The 19,831-nt window shown below is 37.7% G+C and overlaps 1 protein-coding gene across 1 annotated transcript in view; it reads left to right on the top strand.

Annotated features, from left to right (window-relative positions):
- LOC140140853 (testin-like) overlaps nt 1–19,831 on the top strand; it is a 223,264-nt gene that overhangs the window by 140,091 nt on the left and 63,342 nt on the right. Inside the window, 3 exon segments of the mRNA XM_072162599.1 lie at nt 6,155–6,335; nt 8,002–8,238; nt 10,617–10,841. Coding sequence (XP_072018700.1) covers nt 6,155–6,335; nt 8,002–8,238; nt 10,617–10,841 — 643 coding nt within the window.

Raw genomic sequence — 19,831 nt, 5'->3', positions numbered from 1 at the left:
TATATAGAGGTGTATGGGTTTATAAACTTTAATAGCCCAATTCGTAAAGGTAAATGGCACCATGAATTTCAGCATGTTATGTTTTCTACTTCGTATAAGACTGTATTGAGTAATTGAAGAAGCCGTATTGAAGTCATGGGACAGGCTTGGTATCAATTGCTGCTAGTATTAGTAGTGTAGATATAACGCAAGCTTGAAAACTAGATCTAAAGTGAAGTACGGTCCCAAATGGAGCTTGTACTCTAGCTTGCATAATTACATAGGGTTATTATCAAAACAGGTCTTTAAGGCTATATTTTCAAAACTCAAAAGAATTTCTCAATCTTCTTTTTAAATCCAGCAAGCATTACCTCTTCTTTCAGATGACTTACGGCGAGTTCCGTGCTCGTAAGATTGATTTTTTAGGCTAACCAAATATTTGACATTCATTTTGCAACTTAAATTTTAGAGCTATATGACGAGGGACTTTTAAGCTTGACTAACGTGGGTAATGTGTAAGTCTAGACGTGCCGGTCTTGAGGGTGAATTGCAGAAATTGATGAAAATATATAATGTTGATTTGTCGCAATGCGCTGTAAACATTCATGGCTGTAGAACAAAAGTAGTGACAATCGGAATGTGCAAATTTGCCTTCCAAAATGCAAAGTGGCGTAACTTTGGGCCAGGGTGCCCGGGGCGAAAGTAGATCGGGTGCCCCTGACCAAGGAAGTGCATAGTCTGACGTTCCGACTTGAAGAACATACATGACATAATGGCACCCGTTCCCGATTCTTGGAGCCGAGCGCACAAAAATTTGCACAAATAGGACCAATCACACATTAATTTTGGTCATAATGAAGTTGAATATCGGTCTTAATTTGATCTTTCAAATGATTTTGTGCTGAAATGCACGCGAAAATTTTAACTTTTAGCACTGGAGGGGTGCAGAATCGACGCTGAAGGGTGTCGCCCAGGGCACATGCCCCTTCTGAACCCGCTAAAATCCCACTAATTGTTATGAACTCCCGCCATAAAAGCCTATCCCACAAAACTATTATAATTGTAAATACAATTTCAGTAATCTCGCAAAAATTTGAAAAACAAAATAGTAATGAAAATAATATTGTAATAAGAGCATGTTTACAATCCCAAAATAGCAGCACATGAATGTGTTATCATGTCTTGTACTGATCCTCAGTATTTATATTTGGTGCAGTAAATAAAGATATCATGTTTGCTATGATCAAAACATCCAATATATGTAGTGAACCCAGCAAACACATCTTGTAGTAAACATTTAAAAGTCGGGTTATATAAAGGGTATAAACATTTTATTAACATTCAATAACATTTTTGAAAACGTACGGAAAAAACATTATAGCATAGGCGACGAAAAAAGAAAACCCTGTTCTACGGGGCCGACCAACCCAGATTACGAACAAATCGGGGGAAAATGTTTCCTGTACAAATGAATGCCGACCCAAATTACGGAAATTTCAAGAACAAAATGTTTTTGTTTTGTTATATTTTCTCAAATTGCAAATTATTAACAGATTTTGGTGATTTTTTTGGTCATTTCCAAAAAAAAACAACAACAAAGGACTGACCGACGCTACTTGAAAGGCCCATCCGCCCGTAGAACAGGGTTTCTTTTTTTTGTCGCCTGCTATTATTTACTTCAGTAACAGGGTTACAACTAGAAAGATGTCATAAAACTGCCAGGCTTGATCCAGTCATGCATGGAGAAAACCTAGTGTAGATAAATACAGCACAAAATTATGTGACCCGCTCCAGTGAAATATCTTTTTCAAGAGGCGCATTTAACTAATGTGTAGAAAGGGAAAGTATTTTGATGGTACCTTTTTGAAAATTGAAGTTAGCCCTACTATACACTCTCAGAAAAAAAGGTGCTGCTTAGAACCTTTTTTTGTCCTGTATGTAGAACCCTAAGCAGTAATAAGGTTCTAAAAAGAACCTTTAAAAGTTCTATAAAGAACCTTAAAGATTTAAATAGGCCTGGGGACATTCTAATTCATTCATTCAGGGACTCATCACAAAGTAAAAAAAAAGTAAAAGCGTAGTGTTTACCCTTTTGGTCCTAAAAATCATTTTTTGGATAAAAAACTTTTTTTCTGTTCTACTAAGAACCCTTTGAGGGTTCTTTCTTTAAGATTCCTTAAAGGTTCTTCAAGCTTAAGGTTCTACAAAGAACCCTTTTCTTGGCTACAGAATTACAAAGAACCCCATTGGGTTTCAATTGGGTTCCTTGTAGAACCAAAAAAGGTTCTGTAGCCAAGAAAAGGGTTCTTTGTAGAACCTTAAGCTTGAAGAACCTTTAGGAATCTTAAAGAAAGAACCCTCAAAGGGTTCTTAGTAGAACAGAAAAAAAGTTTTTTTATCCAAGAAAATGATTTTTTAGGACCAAAAAGGTTAACACTACGTTTTACTTTTCTTAACTTTGTGATGAGTCCCTGAATGAATGAATTAGAATATCCCCAGGCCTATTTAAATCTTTAAGGTTCTTTATAGAACTTTTTAAGGTTCTTTTTAGAACCTTATTACTGCTTAGGGTTCTACATACAGGACAAAAAAAAGGTTCTAAGTAGCACCTTTTTTTCTGAGAGTGTAGGGCCTTTTAAACACACTATATTCGAGAACCGTTAAAATCCACTAACCGCTCCACCAGGTTTTATGATATAGCATGATTTTGGATCACCACAGTCAAAAGGCCCTATACTAGTATATTTTTCTTATGTTTTTCTTTATATTTGTCAAGCTTAGTTTGCCTAATTTTCAGGACTTGCCAGATTCTATTTTGCTGGAATGCGTCACATATATATAATAAAATTCTACATTTATAATTTTGATGTAGCCTCAAAGACAATAGGCTCTTTTAGTGGACTGGGCTATTCCAGTTGAAATCCATACACCCCTATGGAAGACATGGCCTTAATCTCCTGCACAGGGGTGTAGATTTCAAATGGAATCAACCCATTCAGGTAACCCCATTTGAAATAGCCCATTAGAAAAGAAGCTGTAAAATAACAACGAATGCATTTTTATATTGTTTGTTAAACCAGTAGATCCGGTCTGGGTGGAAACACACTGGGGCCCTGATTGGACCATGTTCCAGGAAATTCTTCAAGCCAAGCTAAAAATCTTATATAAGCATGCTGACATGTATGAGGAGAAAAGAAAGTAATAGAGTTAAAGAAAAAGCAGAAAAAAAAGCAAAGAAACGAAAGGCCGAACAAGCAATTGTATTTTGCTCTTATAGCCTTAGGTTGAGAAATACAAAATTGGGAATTCTTATTTCTAAGCTCAAGCTATTACAAAGGCTAGCTGTTATGTATATGTTTAAAGATTAAGGGCTGGGGTATGAGCGTTTGGACAGTATTTATTTTGGGACATTAGAGCACATCAGACATATCGAATTGCATTCTGAATACGAAGAATGTCATTCTGATATCAAATAATTTTGAATTTTTGAAATTACTAATTTAATACACATTTTATGGCAAATCATTAAAATTGATATTTTTGATATTTAACAGTACTTGAAGTAAACTTTATAAATCTGATGATTTATACTTAAAGTGTATGTAGGTGGGTTGAAAAGCCGATGATCAATTGAAAATTTTGACCTTTACATTATTGAAGATATGGATTTTTTTCCCAAAACACCAAAAAAAAATTAGGTCTTTTGGGGAAAAAATCCATATCTTCAATATGAAAGGTCAAAATTTTCAATTGACCGTCGGCTTTTCCTCCTGCTACATACACTTTAAAATATATCATTAGATTTATATAATTTACTTCAGGACTGTTATATATCAAAATTCGAAAAATATCAAATTTTTATAATTTGTCATAAAATTTGTATTATATTGTGATTTTCAAAAATGAAAATTATTTGATATCAGAAAGACATGCTTCAGTATTCAGAATGCAATTCGATAGGTCTGAGGTGCTCTCATGTCCCACAAAAAATACTGTCGAAGCATAATAAACGCTCATTTTAGATCCCTTAAACGGTACAATTTGCCAAGAGTTCTTTGCAAACTAAAAAGCAATTCTGAGAGGGGGAAACCGATTAATTTTTCCATTACACATGATTAGATATAGATTATCCTAGGCCTAGACAGTTTTCTTCCATTTCTACAACATTTCTGTACTTTGATCAGTTGATCAGTTACATCTAAAAACACTAAAAACTCAAATTTTCAGATTTCTGACAAATGTTTAATAGTAGGCCTACGTGTCGTTTAGGCTAATGGCCTTTGTACTCAAAATATTTTCTGAGTTTGTGGGACCAGGTCTGCACATAACATATTACACCACATATGCAGTGCTCTCCTCCTTGTGCTACTATAACTTCACTCCACCAAATCCACCTTCTTTAATCATACCATGTCTACCCTTGGATATTTCTAGTTCAAACACAAAACAGTTTTCAATTTTTCAAGAATTTTGTAAAGGCAACATAAATAGCAGAGATCAGAAGTAAATCTAGCTTGTTCAATGCGTACGTATGAGTTCACATAAAGGACAATACACAGGTATTACATAGAATGTAAACATGCCGAGCTGAGCCGAGCCCGCTGGAGAGAGACATGGTTATATATCCCAAATCCTTTATTCTCCTGTATTTATACACACTAAAAACTACGGGGTTATATTTTCCGTGGTCATTTTGAATTGACCACGTTTGGGGTTGTTTTGACCCTTCAAGGGGGTTGTACTGTTTTAATTTGACCACATTCACGAGGTCATTTTAGCCACGACGAGCGTGGTCAAAAACTTAGTGGTCATTTTGCCGATACCGTCGGCGCATTGATATCAGTTTCAATCTTCCGCTTTGAAAATCTCAATTCATAAATGAGTTTAAACATGAGCTGCAATTAATGTTTGTTGATTAATAAATAAAACTAATTTTTTGACCGAAGTTACCCAATTTGTCAACTTTATAATGACTTGCATTTGAACTATTTGCACACACGGTGTGCATCGGCTCACGTGGTCACATCAGCGCCATATTTGTTCTGATTGTGCAGCTCAGCGGATTGTCGTGTGTGCTTGTCTGCATGATGGAATATGAAAAGTTAGTTGAAAAGTGAGACTGCAAGGATGCATAGACCCTTGTCTATGCACGCAGATTCATTCAATTTCATGCTGTCGTGGCTGGTGTCTTGGCTGCAGTTGTTATAAGCTTATATCATGTAAGATTATAATAGGGCCTATCGTGAACTGTCATAGGCGATGACTGACTGTGTGTGAGTGTGATACACAGATGCATTTTGCAGTTTGCTGTTTATGTAATGCTTTCTCTGTGCAGAAACACACTTATGTCCTGGTGGGACCAGCATGACCATAGGCCTACTAAAAAATCCAAACAACCCCTAAATGTGGTTATTGAGTAACCCTATAAAACAACCCTTTCAAATGGGTCATTTCATTTGACCCGAAATGAGGTCATTAAGTAACCCAATAAGGCAACCCTTTTGAAGGGGTCATTTCATTTGACCCGAAATGTGGTAATATTTTGACCCCAATGGGGTTACTATTTGACCCAAATACGTAGTCATTGCAATGACCCGACCAATGGGGTCAAAATGACCCGTTAGTGGTATGGTGTTTAGTTGATAACTATGCTGGGGTCAAAAATGACCCTGTTTGGGTCATTTTTTGACCCCGTAGTTTTAAGTGTGTAGACGTATTCACACGAGAATAACATCTCAAGATTGAGTTCCATAGAGCCAGCTGGAGAGAGACATGGTTATATGTCCCAAATCCTTTATTCTGCTGTATTTATAGACGTAATCACACAAGAATAACATCTCAAGATTTAGTTCCATATAGTTTTTTTGGAACAGCGTTTGCAGGTGCATGATCTTGCAGCCATGATCAGGGGGTACTATCCATAGTTGCTCTCTAAACTGTCTCATTTTTTGTGAACATTGTAAAATTTTGCCTGTCAACTGTCATCGTCAACCGAGGATATCCCCAGTTGAGGTTACAAATGTGAGTATGTGTACAAAGACTGTATAACTTGCATAATGCTACAGAACAGAAATTTTACTGAACGAAATATTTTGTCTAATTCGTAGAAATGTTTTGTAAAATATTGAATTATGTTCTAAAGTGTTTTTGCTTTGTATTTTTGATCTTTTTACAGGCATTCTTGTATCAATTGTGATTGTCACCGTGACGATCACGACATCATCCATGATAACCTTGTTAGTGTCTATGAGAGACTGGGACTTGATGCCAGGGATTATAAGTACTATGAGAGAACAAAAGAAAAGGCTCTTAGTCTTGGCTATTCCTGGGTTCCAGCAGGGCTTTCACCAAGTAAAGTAAGTCAAATGTTCCAAGAGGCTATAGAGGCGCTGCATGAAATTATCGATTGGCTCCAAACAAAGGATTTGAGCTGGTGTCCTTCACCGTAGTTATGGCGGAGTGCAGTCCATTCAATGAAATGTTGTCATCAACCTATTTGATCATAGTGCATGCAGGGTTATGTGTGTGAGACGAACTGTCATGGTAGATTGCAATCATGCTTTTGTTGAATGCATTTGAGTAGTCCGCCATATTTACGGGATGATACGTCACATGCAAGGCCTCTATAAGTTGGTTCACCTCAAGTTCGGTAGTGACGTAGGTGCATATTTCACTGGTCGCAGTATGTCATGTGCGTAATGTTAATTACGCAGAGCGTACACCCACATGTGCGAGGATGGTTTGTTGGCATGTTTGCAGCACAACCACGAATAAGCATGGTGTCACTACCAAACTTGAGGGGAACCAAAGAATAGTTTAAGAATTGAGAGTAAACAATAGGAATTTTTGTTTTTACTATCATCTATACCGTGTGATAGACGACAGGCAGGTCCAATATTTTGAGTAGCGCCGGCATCCACTACGATAAAAATATTGGACCTGCCTGTTATCTATTATAGGTAAAGGAAAGTAAAAACAAAAATTCCTATCATTTGTTCTCATCTTTAGTCAGTTAAATATTATTTTAATAACTGTAAACTATTTTTAAGCAAAAACTAAGTTACCATCATAAAAACTCCCTTCATTATAAAATGAACAAAACTTGTTTACAACTTCATATTCTGCTTCCCGTGCGCGTATTCTGCACTAGTCTATGCATACAACGTGATACATACACGCACCTCTACAAGCGTGTTATGCGTTATCAACACTCATGATGACGTGGGGTTGTCTTCTGCTAGACAGCACCCAAAATCATATAATTGTCCAATCAGATTATGTGTCTACAAACTAGACTACTCCCACTGACTAAGATTGCCTAGGCTGCAATAGCTGCCCTATAGACATTTTACAATTTCTGCAGTATATATTATACCTATATAATACATGGCAGCTATTGCAGAAAGGACTATCTTGCATTATTGCACTAATCCCTCAACTTATTTTCAGGTTTCAATGTTTCGTTAAAATGGTCCGCTTCTTGTGACACATTTTATGTAAAATTGGGCTATTCTAATTGAAATCCATATGCCCCCTGTGAAAGACATGACCTTAGTCTGTTATACAGGGAGTGTGAATTTCAAATAGAGCCACCCAATTGTGGGCTATACCTGAGTGATGGTAATTATCAGACACGTCCGATTAGACTTGATGTGCATGTACTATGGTCAGATTTTAAGTAATGCCAGCAGTACATTTATGAAATTACCATTGCCCTTATATGCAATAGATGTGGGGTGTGAAAATAATTGTAGAATACAGCTAAGGCCTAAAAACAATTGTTCGATTGGCGTAACTCGACCAACCCTAAAAAAAGGCCCGACCCTAGACTTTTAAAAATTTAAAAAAAGATTTTAAAAAAATTTTAAAAAGAAAAAAGAAAAAAAGTCCATACGCAATTTTAGGCTTAAAATGTGTGTAAAAAAAAAAAAAAAAATTGCGAATTTTTTTATGTTACGCCAATCAAACAATTTTTGTTAGGCCTAAGCTAAAAAAGTTTGCATTTATACCTCTTGATTACAGGTAGAAGAATTTATGAATTCACTACCCAACAACCTTATACCACGGTTACATTCATCAGGTGAGAAGAATCGTGACAGACAACTGATTATCCAAATACCACGGCAGGATCTGGCAGAGGAACACTGCCAAGGACTCATTGATGCCTCATCACTCGAAAGTTTCTATCAATATCTAGAATTAAGAGATGAAACATCATTTGGTGTTGGCAGAGTCAAAGATTATCTCAAGGATGATATGGTGAGTACATGTCTACATTGACACAGAACTTTTTAACCCCATGAGAACTACCTGCCGATTGGCCAAAAAGAAGTTTTCATTATCGATTGGACCAATCAGCAACATTGTTAGAACTGATTATCCAAATACCACGGCAGGATTTGGCAGAGGAACACTGCCAAGGACTCATTGATGCCTCATCACTCGAAAGTTTCTATCAATATCTAGAATTAAGAGATGAAACATCATTTGGTGTCGGCAGAGTCTAAGATTATCTCAAGGATGATATGGTGAGTACAGGGACACAGGTTTTTTAACCCCATGAGAACTACCTGCCGATTGGCCAAAAAGAAGTTTTCATTATCGGTTGGACCAATCAGCAACATTGTTAGAATAATTTCACCACACAAATAAATTGGGGTGAATTATTTGCAAAGTTCCATTCTGATTGGTGATTAAAGTGAAGATATCACGTAATTGACCAATCAGGGGCAATGTTAGATGGGCAGATAGTGCAGAGGAACACTGCCAAGGACTCATTGATGCCTCATCACTCGAAAGTTTCTATCAATATCTAGAATTAAGAGATGAAACATCATTTGGTGTTGGCAGAGTCAAAGATTATCTCAAGGATGATATGGTGAGTACATGTCTATATCAATATCTAGAATTAAGAGATGAAACAACATTTGGTGTCGGCAGAGTCAAAGATTATCTCAAGGATGATATGGTGAGTACATGTCTACATTGACACAGAACTTTTTAACCCCATGAGAACTACCTGCCGCTTGGCCAAAAAGAAGTTTTCATTATCGATTGGACCAATCAGCAACATTGTTAGAATAATTTCACCACACAAAAAAATTGGGGTGAATTATTTGCAAAGATATCACGTAATTGACCAATCAGATGCAATGTTAGATCGGCAGGTAGTGCTCAGGGGGTTAAGGAGGTGCGGAATTACCAAAATGTTGACCTTTCCCCAAAAATAGAATCTTTTGCGTGCTAAAGGTTGAATTTGCCCTCCCCCTGGATTTTTTGTACCTATTTTGAACAGTTCCCCGTTAAAAAAAGGTCACTATGATAATTTTTTCTTCCTAATTTTAACCTTATTGGACAAGTTGACCCTGTTTTACTCCTTCCTTTCGGTAAAAATAGGCCCATCAGTGGCTACCTGCCAGAATGGCTTTCATATAAATATCCTTGCAGGTTTATTTAAGAGACAAACATTCTATTTTTACCTTACTGATATACGCACTCAATGTCTGGCACGCAGTATAGGTATCATTAGAGGGCAGTAGACTAGAGCTTTTGATGTGACAAGAAGTGGCACAAACAAGGCTGAGATGAGAGTTAATGCCATGATAAAGTCGATGCTAGGAAGGCTTGTCATAAGGCATTCAGTTATGCTGCCCTCTTTGATGCATTAGTTCTACAGCTAGCTTGCAGTGGCATTAATAGAGGGAGTGCATTACATCCTTGCCTTACAACAGATGATGGTGGATGCGATATCGCTATTTTGACGTCGCCATTGGATTAACACATAATCATGAAATCTTCACAAACAATTCTAAATTTGTTATGTGGTGTCAAAGCAAAATTATCTTACTCTAAAACCGTTGGGGTTCTGCAAAGTACCCCACTGCAAGTATGTTAATTGTCCATTTATAATCGCTAACCGTGTATTGTGAATGGGGCTGTCAGCCCTGTATCTTCGCCAGCCTCGTACGTCCGTGTTGCGTGTCCTATGCCGCCTGCCTTACAACCAAGTAGTAATATTACTTATGTCAAAGAAAATTTTAATCTGGCCTGCATGTTAGTGGGGCTTATTTGTAACCATGAAATGTAGCTTTTTTACTTTAGTTTAAGGTTAGCAACTAACTGTTGCGATTTGGTAGTTCACAGCATCTTGCGAATGGTAGTGAGCTTTGGCAAAAATTGCATTGATCATTTCATAGCGAGTGTGTATATACTTTTGTAGGTCCTGTGGTTCTTGAGTTATGTTGTAAAGAAGGCTGAAACAACAACACATTTGTCAAACGTACATAACTCATTAACAACAATAAATCATGCAAGTTTTCAAAGTATATGATTTGTAGAATGAACTTTTATTTGAAGTGTTATTTTTCAATAATATATTGATTCAGATAATGAAAATCGAATGTTTTTTTTTTTTTCTACGAGCCAAAAACAAATATTTACTAGCATGGACATTTTCTTGTTTTTTATTTGAGATGTACACATGTTATATTGTGTCATCAGTGGCTTATTTGTTATCATTACTATGATTTACAAGGTCCAATCCAATATGCACACCAAGAAAATATTATGAAATAGCTGTTTTTGTGAAGTTGAATTCTCAGAAATTTTTTTTACATAATTTCTTTATTTTTGCGCAGGAATGTTCCAAATGTGGTGGTGAGATCGAGCAAGGAGAAATTGGTGTGTTTGCTGACCTCATGGATGACGACAAAGAAGGATGTGTTTGGCATCCATTTTGTTTCACGTGTCACACGTGTGATGAACTGCTCGTAGACATGGGCTATTTCTACAAGGATAGCCACGTGTATTGTGAGCGGCATTATGCTGAACAAATACTGCCCAGATGTATAGGATGCGATGAGGTAGGTATCTATGGTAACCAAAGAGATTATAACCAAAGAGTACCGATTCAAAATTGGGCCATGTGTGGCAAATTTGGCAACAATAATTTTGTCTTTATGCTCACAGTTTGTGCAATCCATGCACTAGGATCCACAGCATGCTCATCTATCAGGGCACAGTTCTTTAACCCCTGCATTTGTACATTCATTGAATGACCTTTGAAAATTTGAGTACAAAAACTCATAATGTGCAACTTGAGGTCAAATTTTGCACTTGGATTGTATAATTGAGGTTATTGAACTATGCCATTGGGATGAGGCTATTGTGTTCCATAGTGATGCTTAGCACACATTTTTGGCACAAATGTGTTTCATGCAGAACTCAAATAACCATGCACTTTGAATCAGAGATTGCCGGACGCATAAAGAAATTATGCGGAGGTACACTATTTGCCCTCCATGAACAACACAAATCTGATGGTGGAGTCGGTACTCTTTAGTTCAACCTCATTTATGGCAACACAGAATTTAACCATTTACCCTAACCAACCCATAGGTTTTTACTATCGGAGACGGAAAGAAAGAAACAAAAAGGAGATGAATAAAGAAGTCACAAGTTGGTACCCACAGGATTTGAACCTTGGACCCCTGGCCTGCCAAGTACAAAATCACCGACCATTAGCATGGAGGTAACAATCGGCCCTCATGAATATGCGAGAAATCACAGCATACAATGCACAGGGACTTTGACTGTTGATACATGGTCTGTAGTAGTCTGTGATATTACTTAAGGTGATTGCATTATGGCATCAAGTGGGATACATGCATGTGTAGTGCAAGTGGTTTTCCTAGTGAGATTTAGTGAGTTTTAGTGTGGTTATTAGAATTAAGATATTGCAGTTAAAAAAATTTGACCAGGATTACAGAGTTGTAAGTTTTGGTCATTGTGTCCTGTGTGACACAACTAGATCATGAGAATCCCGTGAACACCTATTATAATATTTAGTTCTACTTTAGGAGCTTGCAGACCTATTGTACCCTGTTGCCAGGGAGTTATGAAGGCATTAGAATTTCTATGGTAAATGACATAACTGGTTTGATATTTAGGCTAAATAGATGGGAGGACCTTAACTTGCTTCTGTGAACTTGCTGATTCTTACTATTTATGTAAATGGACGAACTTCAACTGTATAGGTTGAGTGAACATGAAAAGTCAGTTTCGTAGTAACCAAAATGATGTGACAGGAAAAGGCCTTGGCTCTCGCACGACTATAACTATAAGGTGCGGACATTTGATCAGGATTGTTGGCGCTCGGAATGTAATGTGAATGAGACCATGTTGTGATCATTTCTGCCACAGTCCCTTAAGCATTGCTAAAACCATGATTGTTCTAAATATTACGGAAAAAGGAGTCGGCACAAACTGCATAATCAAAATAGGGGGTATAAAAATGGTAATGCATTATGGGTATGTTTTCATACTATACATTAGTGAATATTCTTTGTTTCGACATCTTAAAATACACTGTGACAAACTAGAGTTCCTCATTCTTGAAATGGAGTGTTTAAAATTGTTGTCCTTTAGCATATTTTTAACACAATTTTGCATGAAAAGGAATTTGATGAAATCAAAGTATCTGAAAAATAGAAGAACGATCATTGTTATTACCTATACAATTTGGAGTAAAGGGCTGGGATTTCTGGTTTTAAAGCTGGTCCAGGATCAACATCATAGTTCATTGTTGACTAATTAAAATGCAGAAATGAGAGTGTGGGTGCTTCATGCACCATTTATGATATGATCATGCTAGGAACCACACGGCAAACGATGATTTGTTATCAGTCATGATTGATCGATCAACGACATAGAGCAGACGAATGCTGCTCAGGTTGTTATATGATTGTATCAAAGGGTATGTTACCCCAAGGGCGGATCCAGGACTGCTTCCCCGGGTGCTCTAAAAAATCCGAAATGTAAAAATGTGCATAAGCGGGCATCGCGTCGCGCCTCTGCGACGCAGGGGGTGTCTGAGGGGATGTGCCCCCCTCAGAAGTAAGAAACTTTTGCAAAATGAAGACCTACTTGAAGCGATTTGGTGGACCATTTTGTTAGAGGTTAATAACTGCGCATCGGTTATTTGGAGGGCATTGTGAAAAATCTAAACATTTGCCTAAGCAAAATGTTTAGATTTTTCACAATGCCCGACATATTACCGATGCAAAGTTATTAACCTCATTCATAACCGTCACTTTAATCTCTTCACCTTACAAAATAACACAAAATTTTGCTCAAAAGTTTATAAAATAGATGATTTTACATCTTCCTTTCCAAAAATCGATCAGGCTAAAACAGAGCGACCAATAACAAAAAAGTGCGTATCAGAATCTGTGCAAATATGGTAGCGCATAATCCAAATCGGCAGCCAGCCAGCGCGCAGTTTGTTGGACGCTGTCAATACGGCTGACGCGAAGTCAATTGTGTGCGACATTGGAACAATTACGCATTTTGCGGTCAATTGTGAGATATTAATGACCTCGATTTGCGTTCGCGTTTTTGCAAATAATAAAATATGATTGGATCGCACGCATCGCGTTTATTAATGAGGTTATGAATCACTATTAGTGTGTAAAATTTTAGTTTGAAAAAGCCGAAAATTTATGAAATGACGGGGAATCAAGCCTTTTCGTGGACAAGTTTCCCTGCAGTTGTTGTAGGCCTATAAATTGTTTTAATCATAAATGAGCAAATGTTGAAAGCAGAAGCTAATATGGCTACTTTGTTTATGCACTACGCAGGGGGTTTCTGAGAGGGATGTGCCCCCCCTCAGAAGTAAGAAACTTTTACAAAATTAGACCTAATTGAAGCGATTTGGTGGACAATTTTGTCACTATTAGTGTGTAAAATTTTGGTTTGAAAAGAACAAAAATGTGTGAAATGACGGCCCGTCCATGAAGCCTTTCATGAAGCCTTGGACAAGTTTTCCCTATTACTGTCGTCTAGTGACTTTGGTAACAAAATGTAATAGCCCCGGAATATCGGCGGGCCCGCAGTAATTTTCACAAGCTTTTGAGTACGAGGACCGCCTTCAATCAAGCAATGCCTAAAATAATTGCAGGCCTATATTATAGGACCTACTTCGATCGACCCGACTGTGCGGTCTTTAGGCATGGACCTATACTCAATACGTGCAATTATTTTAACTTTTCTCTCCTCCTTTTCGCCCTTTTCTCTTCTCTTTTTCTCCTTTTTTTTGTACCTCTTTTCCCCTTTCTCTTTTCTTCTCTCGTTTCCTCTTTTTGTGGGAGAAGGGCCCGCTCCCCCTAAACCGCGCCTGCTGTAAAGTTAGGGGTCTAGGGTGTTGGAAGGGGCAGCGTCCCCTTGCCTAGGGAAATTTGGCATTTCTGAACTGCATACTTTTTCCTTCCTTCCTTTCTTTCTTTCTCTCTTTCTTTCTTTTTTTTTTTTTTTTTTGCGATTCATCCCCGGGGTGCTGCAGCCACCAAAGCACCCCCCCTGGATCGCGCTTGTGTTACCCCAAGTATTTATGTTGGGGTAACATTTAAACATGCTATGAATTTTCTGGCTCTAATAGTGGATGAAAAAACACTTACCTTTTTACTAGTCAAGAGAGGGCAGTATGCCTATCACCTGCCCAGCCAGACAATGGCCAACATGACAGCCTCATTCAATTGAATACCTGAGTGGAAGAAGGGCCCAACTCCAATTTTTTACAAAAATGAGTTAGACCCAGCATTTTATTGCCAGCAGACTGTTCTTCCTTGTGTGTGAAAGATGAGCCAAAATCAACGCTCTAAATAGTCTTCCATGTACACTTAATCATGGTTTTCATGGAGGAAAGGCCCAGCTCCATGGAGTTGGGCCCTTCTTCCACAAATATTGGGTTAAAGAGGAATTTTGTTCATCCACGAAATCTGCTTTTCACTACAATAAACTTTCTTGCTAACATATTACATGCTTCTAATTGTGCAATTAATTGATTTCTGTAGCTATTTATAACACATCTGCTTACGGAATGGGTACTTGCAGTATATTAGTGGAAGAAGGGCCCAACTCCAGTTCGTATTAAGCCGTTGCCATGGAAACATCATATATAATTTCGAATGTATGTAATATTGTATATTCATGTATTGAAGGTCCCCTGAAGATGAAAACATTCTGTCTATAAAACATTTCAAAATATTAAGTTTTTTCTTAATATCTCAAAAACAGTTTTGATGGAGTTGGGCCCTTCTTCCACTCAGGTATTCAATTTAGCAGAGATACAGATTGGCTGACTATGTATTTTAACCGTTGGTCACACAAAATATTAAAAACAGTCTTTACAGTTGAATCGACTCTCTGGGATTTAGATTAACAAAATATTGTTTCAAAACACACTGCAAACTGTGAACATTTTGTGATTATGTGTTAAATCAATGCGAGGACAAACCAGGCCCATAGCCAAAATTTTTTTGTGGGGGGTGGATTTTCCAAATGCAGACTTTTCCAAGAGAAATCCTCATTCTGGCCAAAAGTAGACCTTTATCCCCTCTGCACCAAATGCTCAACTTGTTCTTAAAGTAATTCATGATTTGAGTTAGACCTAATGCATAAACATGATAAACGAACATATTTGTGCATTTGTATTTTCACTGAAGGTTGAGTGTGAAGAATAGGAAAATGTTCTGTTAAAAACCCCTACTTAAGGGCCAGCAATACTGATTGATTGTGTTATACAATCCAACAGTGAACTGAATGTTTAGGCTGCCTCAATTGTAGTGGCATAATGTCCCCCTCCCCCTGATCGAAATGAAAATTTCTTATGAAGATTTCCAAAAAATGGTTGGTGCCTCCCCATCAGGTTTGCTCCCTCCCCCTGAATGACTCATGCTATAAGTCACTGTTTGTAACCATAGTCTGGTAATTATACTTGTAATATAATTACATCACATGTATTGTGGTCATTAAGTACTAAACTAGGACTAATATCTTGTAATAAGGATGATATCAATTAACCCATTTCCTGCTGTAATAGTATCAGAGGTTTGGACTTGACTCATGGAAATATGTGTCTGTTGCATAATCCAAATTTGCGAGTATAGTGAAGAAAATAAATCAGAGTTTGTATGTTTTTTTATCCAATGATGTCCAACTTTTAGTCCACTTTTCACAAAATTGGTCTCCCAGAAAAAGGTCCACTTTTTCAAAATCTGCACCCTCCAAAACAATTCTACTTAGGACTATTCTGTGTCAACTTAATGAATAAATCGACTTCATTGGGATGTCCTGTGTAGCATTTAAAGAGATCACCTTCAATCTACCATGAACTGAGCCCTAAAGATTAACATTAATCATACACCTTGAAGTTGACCACAATAGATAATTGTAAATAATTAGGAAATGTGCACGGATTTAGTCAGTTTTGTACTGAGGTGCTTGAGGATTGCTGTGGTTCATATTAGTAGTGTCATTCTGTGTCTGGGTTTTAGTTGAGAAAACTTGTTGGAAGATTGGGGCATTTGAGGTTGAAAAAGGTATGGAGATAATGTGTTTGGAAGCTGCATCTGACTCCATTGGAGGAGGAGGAGGAAGAGGAGGAGGAGGAGTAGGAGGAGGAGGAGGAGGGGGAAAGCACTCAGGGCAGGTAGGCAGACATCATAACTTGTGATGACGGATTATTCCAGTTGAAATCCATACACCCCCAATGGAAGACATGGCTTTAATCTTCCACACAGGGAGTATGTATTGGGCCTATTTGAAATTGAGCTACCTGATTGGGTGACTCCATTTGAAGTCTACATACCCTGTGTGGGAGATGAAAGTCATGTTTACCATAGGGGGTGTGTGGATTTCAATTGGAATATCCCATTAGGGGAGGAGAAGGGAAACATTTATGCAGGTAGGAGCCCAGACAAACAAGTACCTAGACCTAGAACTTTGGTTCGCGTAGTGAAGCCGACACTGCTTAGCAGCGACTTTGACAAAGACGCATACCGGACGCAAGCAAGCAGATTTGTTCGGCGTGTATGGAACATGTTGCATTTGACGCGAGCGATAATGGCCAACAATCACGCAAACGAGCGAGTTTTTCTCTCCAGACATGAACGCTTATTTCTCCGCGTCCGACCACCCGACCAAAATCACCTTGGATACGAGGCTTCACCTACTGCCATGGTTAGGGATGGGCAGTAATAGGTCTAGGTGATATGTCTATGGGTAGGAGGACATCATAACTTATAATAAGCTATTCCAGTTGAAATCCATACACCTCCAATGGAAGACATGCCTTAATTACACAGTGGGGTGTAGACCCGTCCAGGTAACCCCATTTGATGTATACGGTACAATTAAAATCGTGTTTGACCACAGTCTGTCCACATAGAAGTACAAACCAAATCTGTGGCATCGGGGGTTGATGCTTTGCGTCACACGCACTGCATGTTTTAAAAAATGTGACGCATAAAGAGCGTGGTGCGCTCGGCAAATACAAATCATGCAGCAGTTGGGGCGCCATAGAAACATTTACACACGCATAATCCTGAAATAATTATTGTCATACCTCCAGGGTGCACTACACTAAATCCTTCCGCATTTGGTGTAACCCTTCATAGTTCCGGTAAAAAATAGCGCCTATGTGAAATATATCGGCGTCCCAAGGGAACCAAATTTGAGTGACTCTTGGTTGTTTTGATAAAAACGATAGAATAGGAGCTCAATATTACAAATCTGTTCAGAAAATGTTCCAAATCGAATGTGCATGGGTAATAGGCCCTCGGAACAATATCATGGCCGGAACTGGTAAGGAGGCGAGAGTGTCGGCTGAAATTCGGGATGGCGCTGTTCAGAGTACGTATCTTTTAAGTTAGTCTCAACTTGTCCCAAAAAATCAAATTTAAATAAAAGTTTAATCTTTATTTAAGACGTTAGTTTGATCAAAATATTCAAAATGTTGTTACATGGGGTATAAAAACAAACTTACTTTCTTGTATTTTCCCGTGTATTTCAATGGGACGATTATTTAGTGGTGTGTGCCCTCCAGTTCCCGAGGTCTATTTACTTTGTACTTGTATGTAGTCATTGATTCAGTCAGTAGAATAAGAAGAGGCACTTTTCTAGAAGTCAAAATCGCATAAAAGGTAGTGACAATGGTAAGCTAATAATCATCCATTCCTGTAATGGGGAATCCCCATCTTATCTAACCAATCAGTATTCAGCAATAATAATTATTATAAATGGCTATTCCAGTTGAAATCCATATACCTCCTATACAGTGGCGTAACTAGGGTTGGTAGCGCCCGGAGCAAGAAACAAAATTGGCGACCCAAAAATATCTTAGACGCCCCCCCATTCTTGAAACAATTTGGACAAATAAGGCCTACCACTAATTAATTTTGGTTACTAGAAGTTGAATATCGATCTTAAAATGTTCTTTGAATTGATTTTGTGTTGAAATGCGCGCGAAAATTTTGACTTTCATCCCTTGGAGGAGCGCAGAATTGATGCTGGTCCTGGCTGAATTGGTCAATTTGGCGCCCCCCTAACGGTAGCGCCCGGGGCATGTTGCCCCCCCGCCTCCCCTAGTTACGCCACTGCTCCTATAGAAGATACGACCTTAATATACAGGGTGTGTAGATTTCAAACGGAGTCACCTATTTAGGTAACCCCATTTAAAATTCATACTCCCTATGTCCAAGATTAAGGTGATGTCTTCCATAGGGAGTGTATCGATTTAAACTAGAATGGCCCAATAAAGATTGTTGAGGTTGTTGAGGGCAGTAATTATGACATAATTATCTGTGTAGTCATCCTCCTCTCCAGGAGGTATAGTTCACACAGCGTTCAAAGATGTCAAAATATGAGTTCACAGGCACTCTGCCAACATATACAGCATAGATTACAAAGATCATAGTCAGACAAATTGTCATGAAGTATGTTTGGTACAAGGAATACTGGTGCAACATCAACATGAGATAGATTGGATGTCCTGCTGATGTCATCATCTAGTTACCTATCACCTTTGTTTCTTAACCCCATGAGAACTACCTGCTGATTGGCCAAAAAGATGTTTTCATTATCAATTGGACCAATCATCAACATTGTTAGAATAATTTCACCACGCAAAAACATTGGGGTGAATTATTTGCAAAGCTTCATTCTGATTGGTGATTAAAGTAATGATATCATGTAATTGACCAATCAGAGGCAATGTTAGATTGGCAGGTAGTGCTCAAGGGGTTAATGCTCTACATGCTAGCCATAGGCTTCAACATAAGAAGTCCAAGTTTTTAGATATTTTCTTAAAATATCAAGAGCTATCACAAGAACCACTGAACCAATACTAGGCTTGTTTGTACTCATTTTAATGCATTTTTCATGCTGATTCCAAATATGTTAATGAAAATGGAATATTCTGAAATTTTTGAATTTCAAAAGAAAATTTGGAAATTGTCATCTGCAGTGTGGATTGGGTTCAACATTGACATATATTTTTCTACATCTGGTCCTCTCTATCTAAAACAAAGGTGCTGGTTCTGTTAAAGGAGCATCCAACTTTTTCATATTCTCTCATCTTCTTGAATGAATTTTTCAATAAATGACAATTTAAAATGATTACACCCAAATTAAAGTTGAATCCCCTCATTTTGTATTCTCAAAACCTTATCATTTTTTAGAAAATCTGAATTCATAATAGAAAATATGATGCTTGTATTCCAAGTAAAATTACCCAGAAAGAAGAATTTGATATACCAGTAAATGTAGTATTGGTGTAGCCTACTGTGAAAGTCTTGACATTCCAAAGAAGATGTACAAAGTGTAAAATGTTGTTGAAACTTATATGTTCTGCTAACAACCAACAGTATCAATCACTGTGTATGATAAGGTCACATTTGACATGGTTGCAGTATGTTACATACATGTATATTTATGACTACGAAGGTAGCTTGCACTTTAAACACATAGGCCTATATACGGATAACACTTTTTAAACACTTTTAAGTGTTTAAAAAGA

The sequence above is a fragment of the Amphiura filiformis genome, chromosome 19 (assembly GCF_039555335.1).
Source record: "Amphiura filiformis chromosome 19, Afil_fr2py, whole genome shotgun sequence".
Classification (NCBI taxonomy): domain Eukaryota; kingdom Metazoa; phylum Echinodermata; class Ophiuroidea; order Amphilepidida; family Amphiuridae; genus Amphiura; species Amphiura filiformis.
This window is presented reverse-complemented; position numbering and strand designations above follow the sequence as displayed.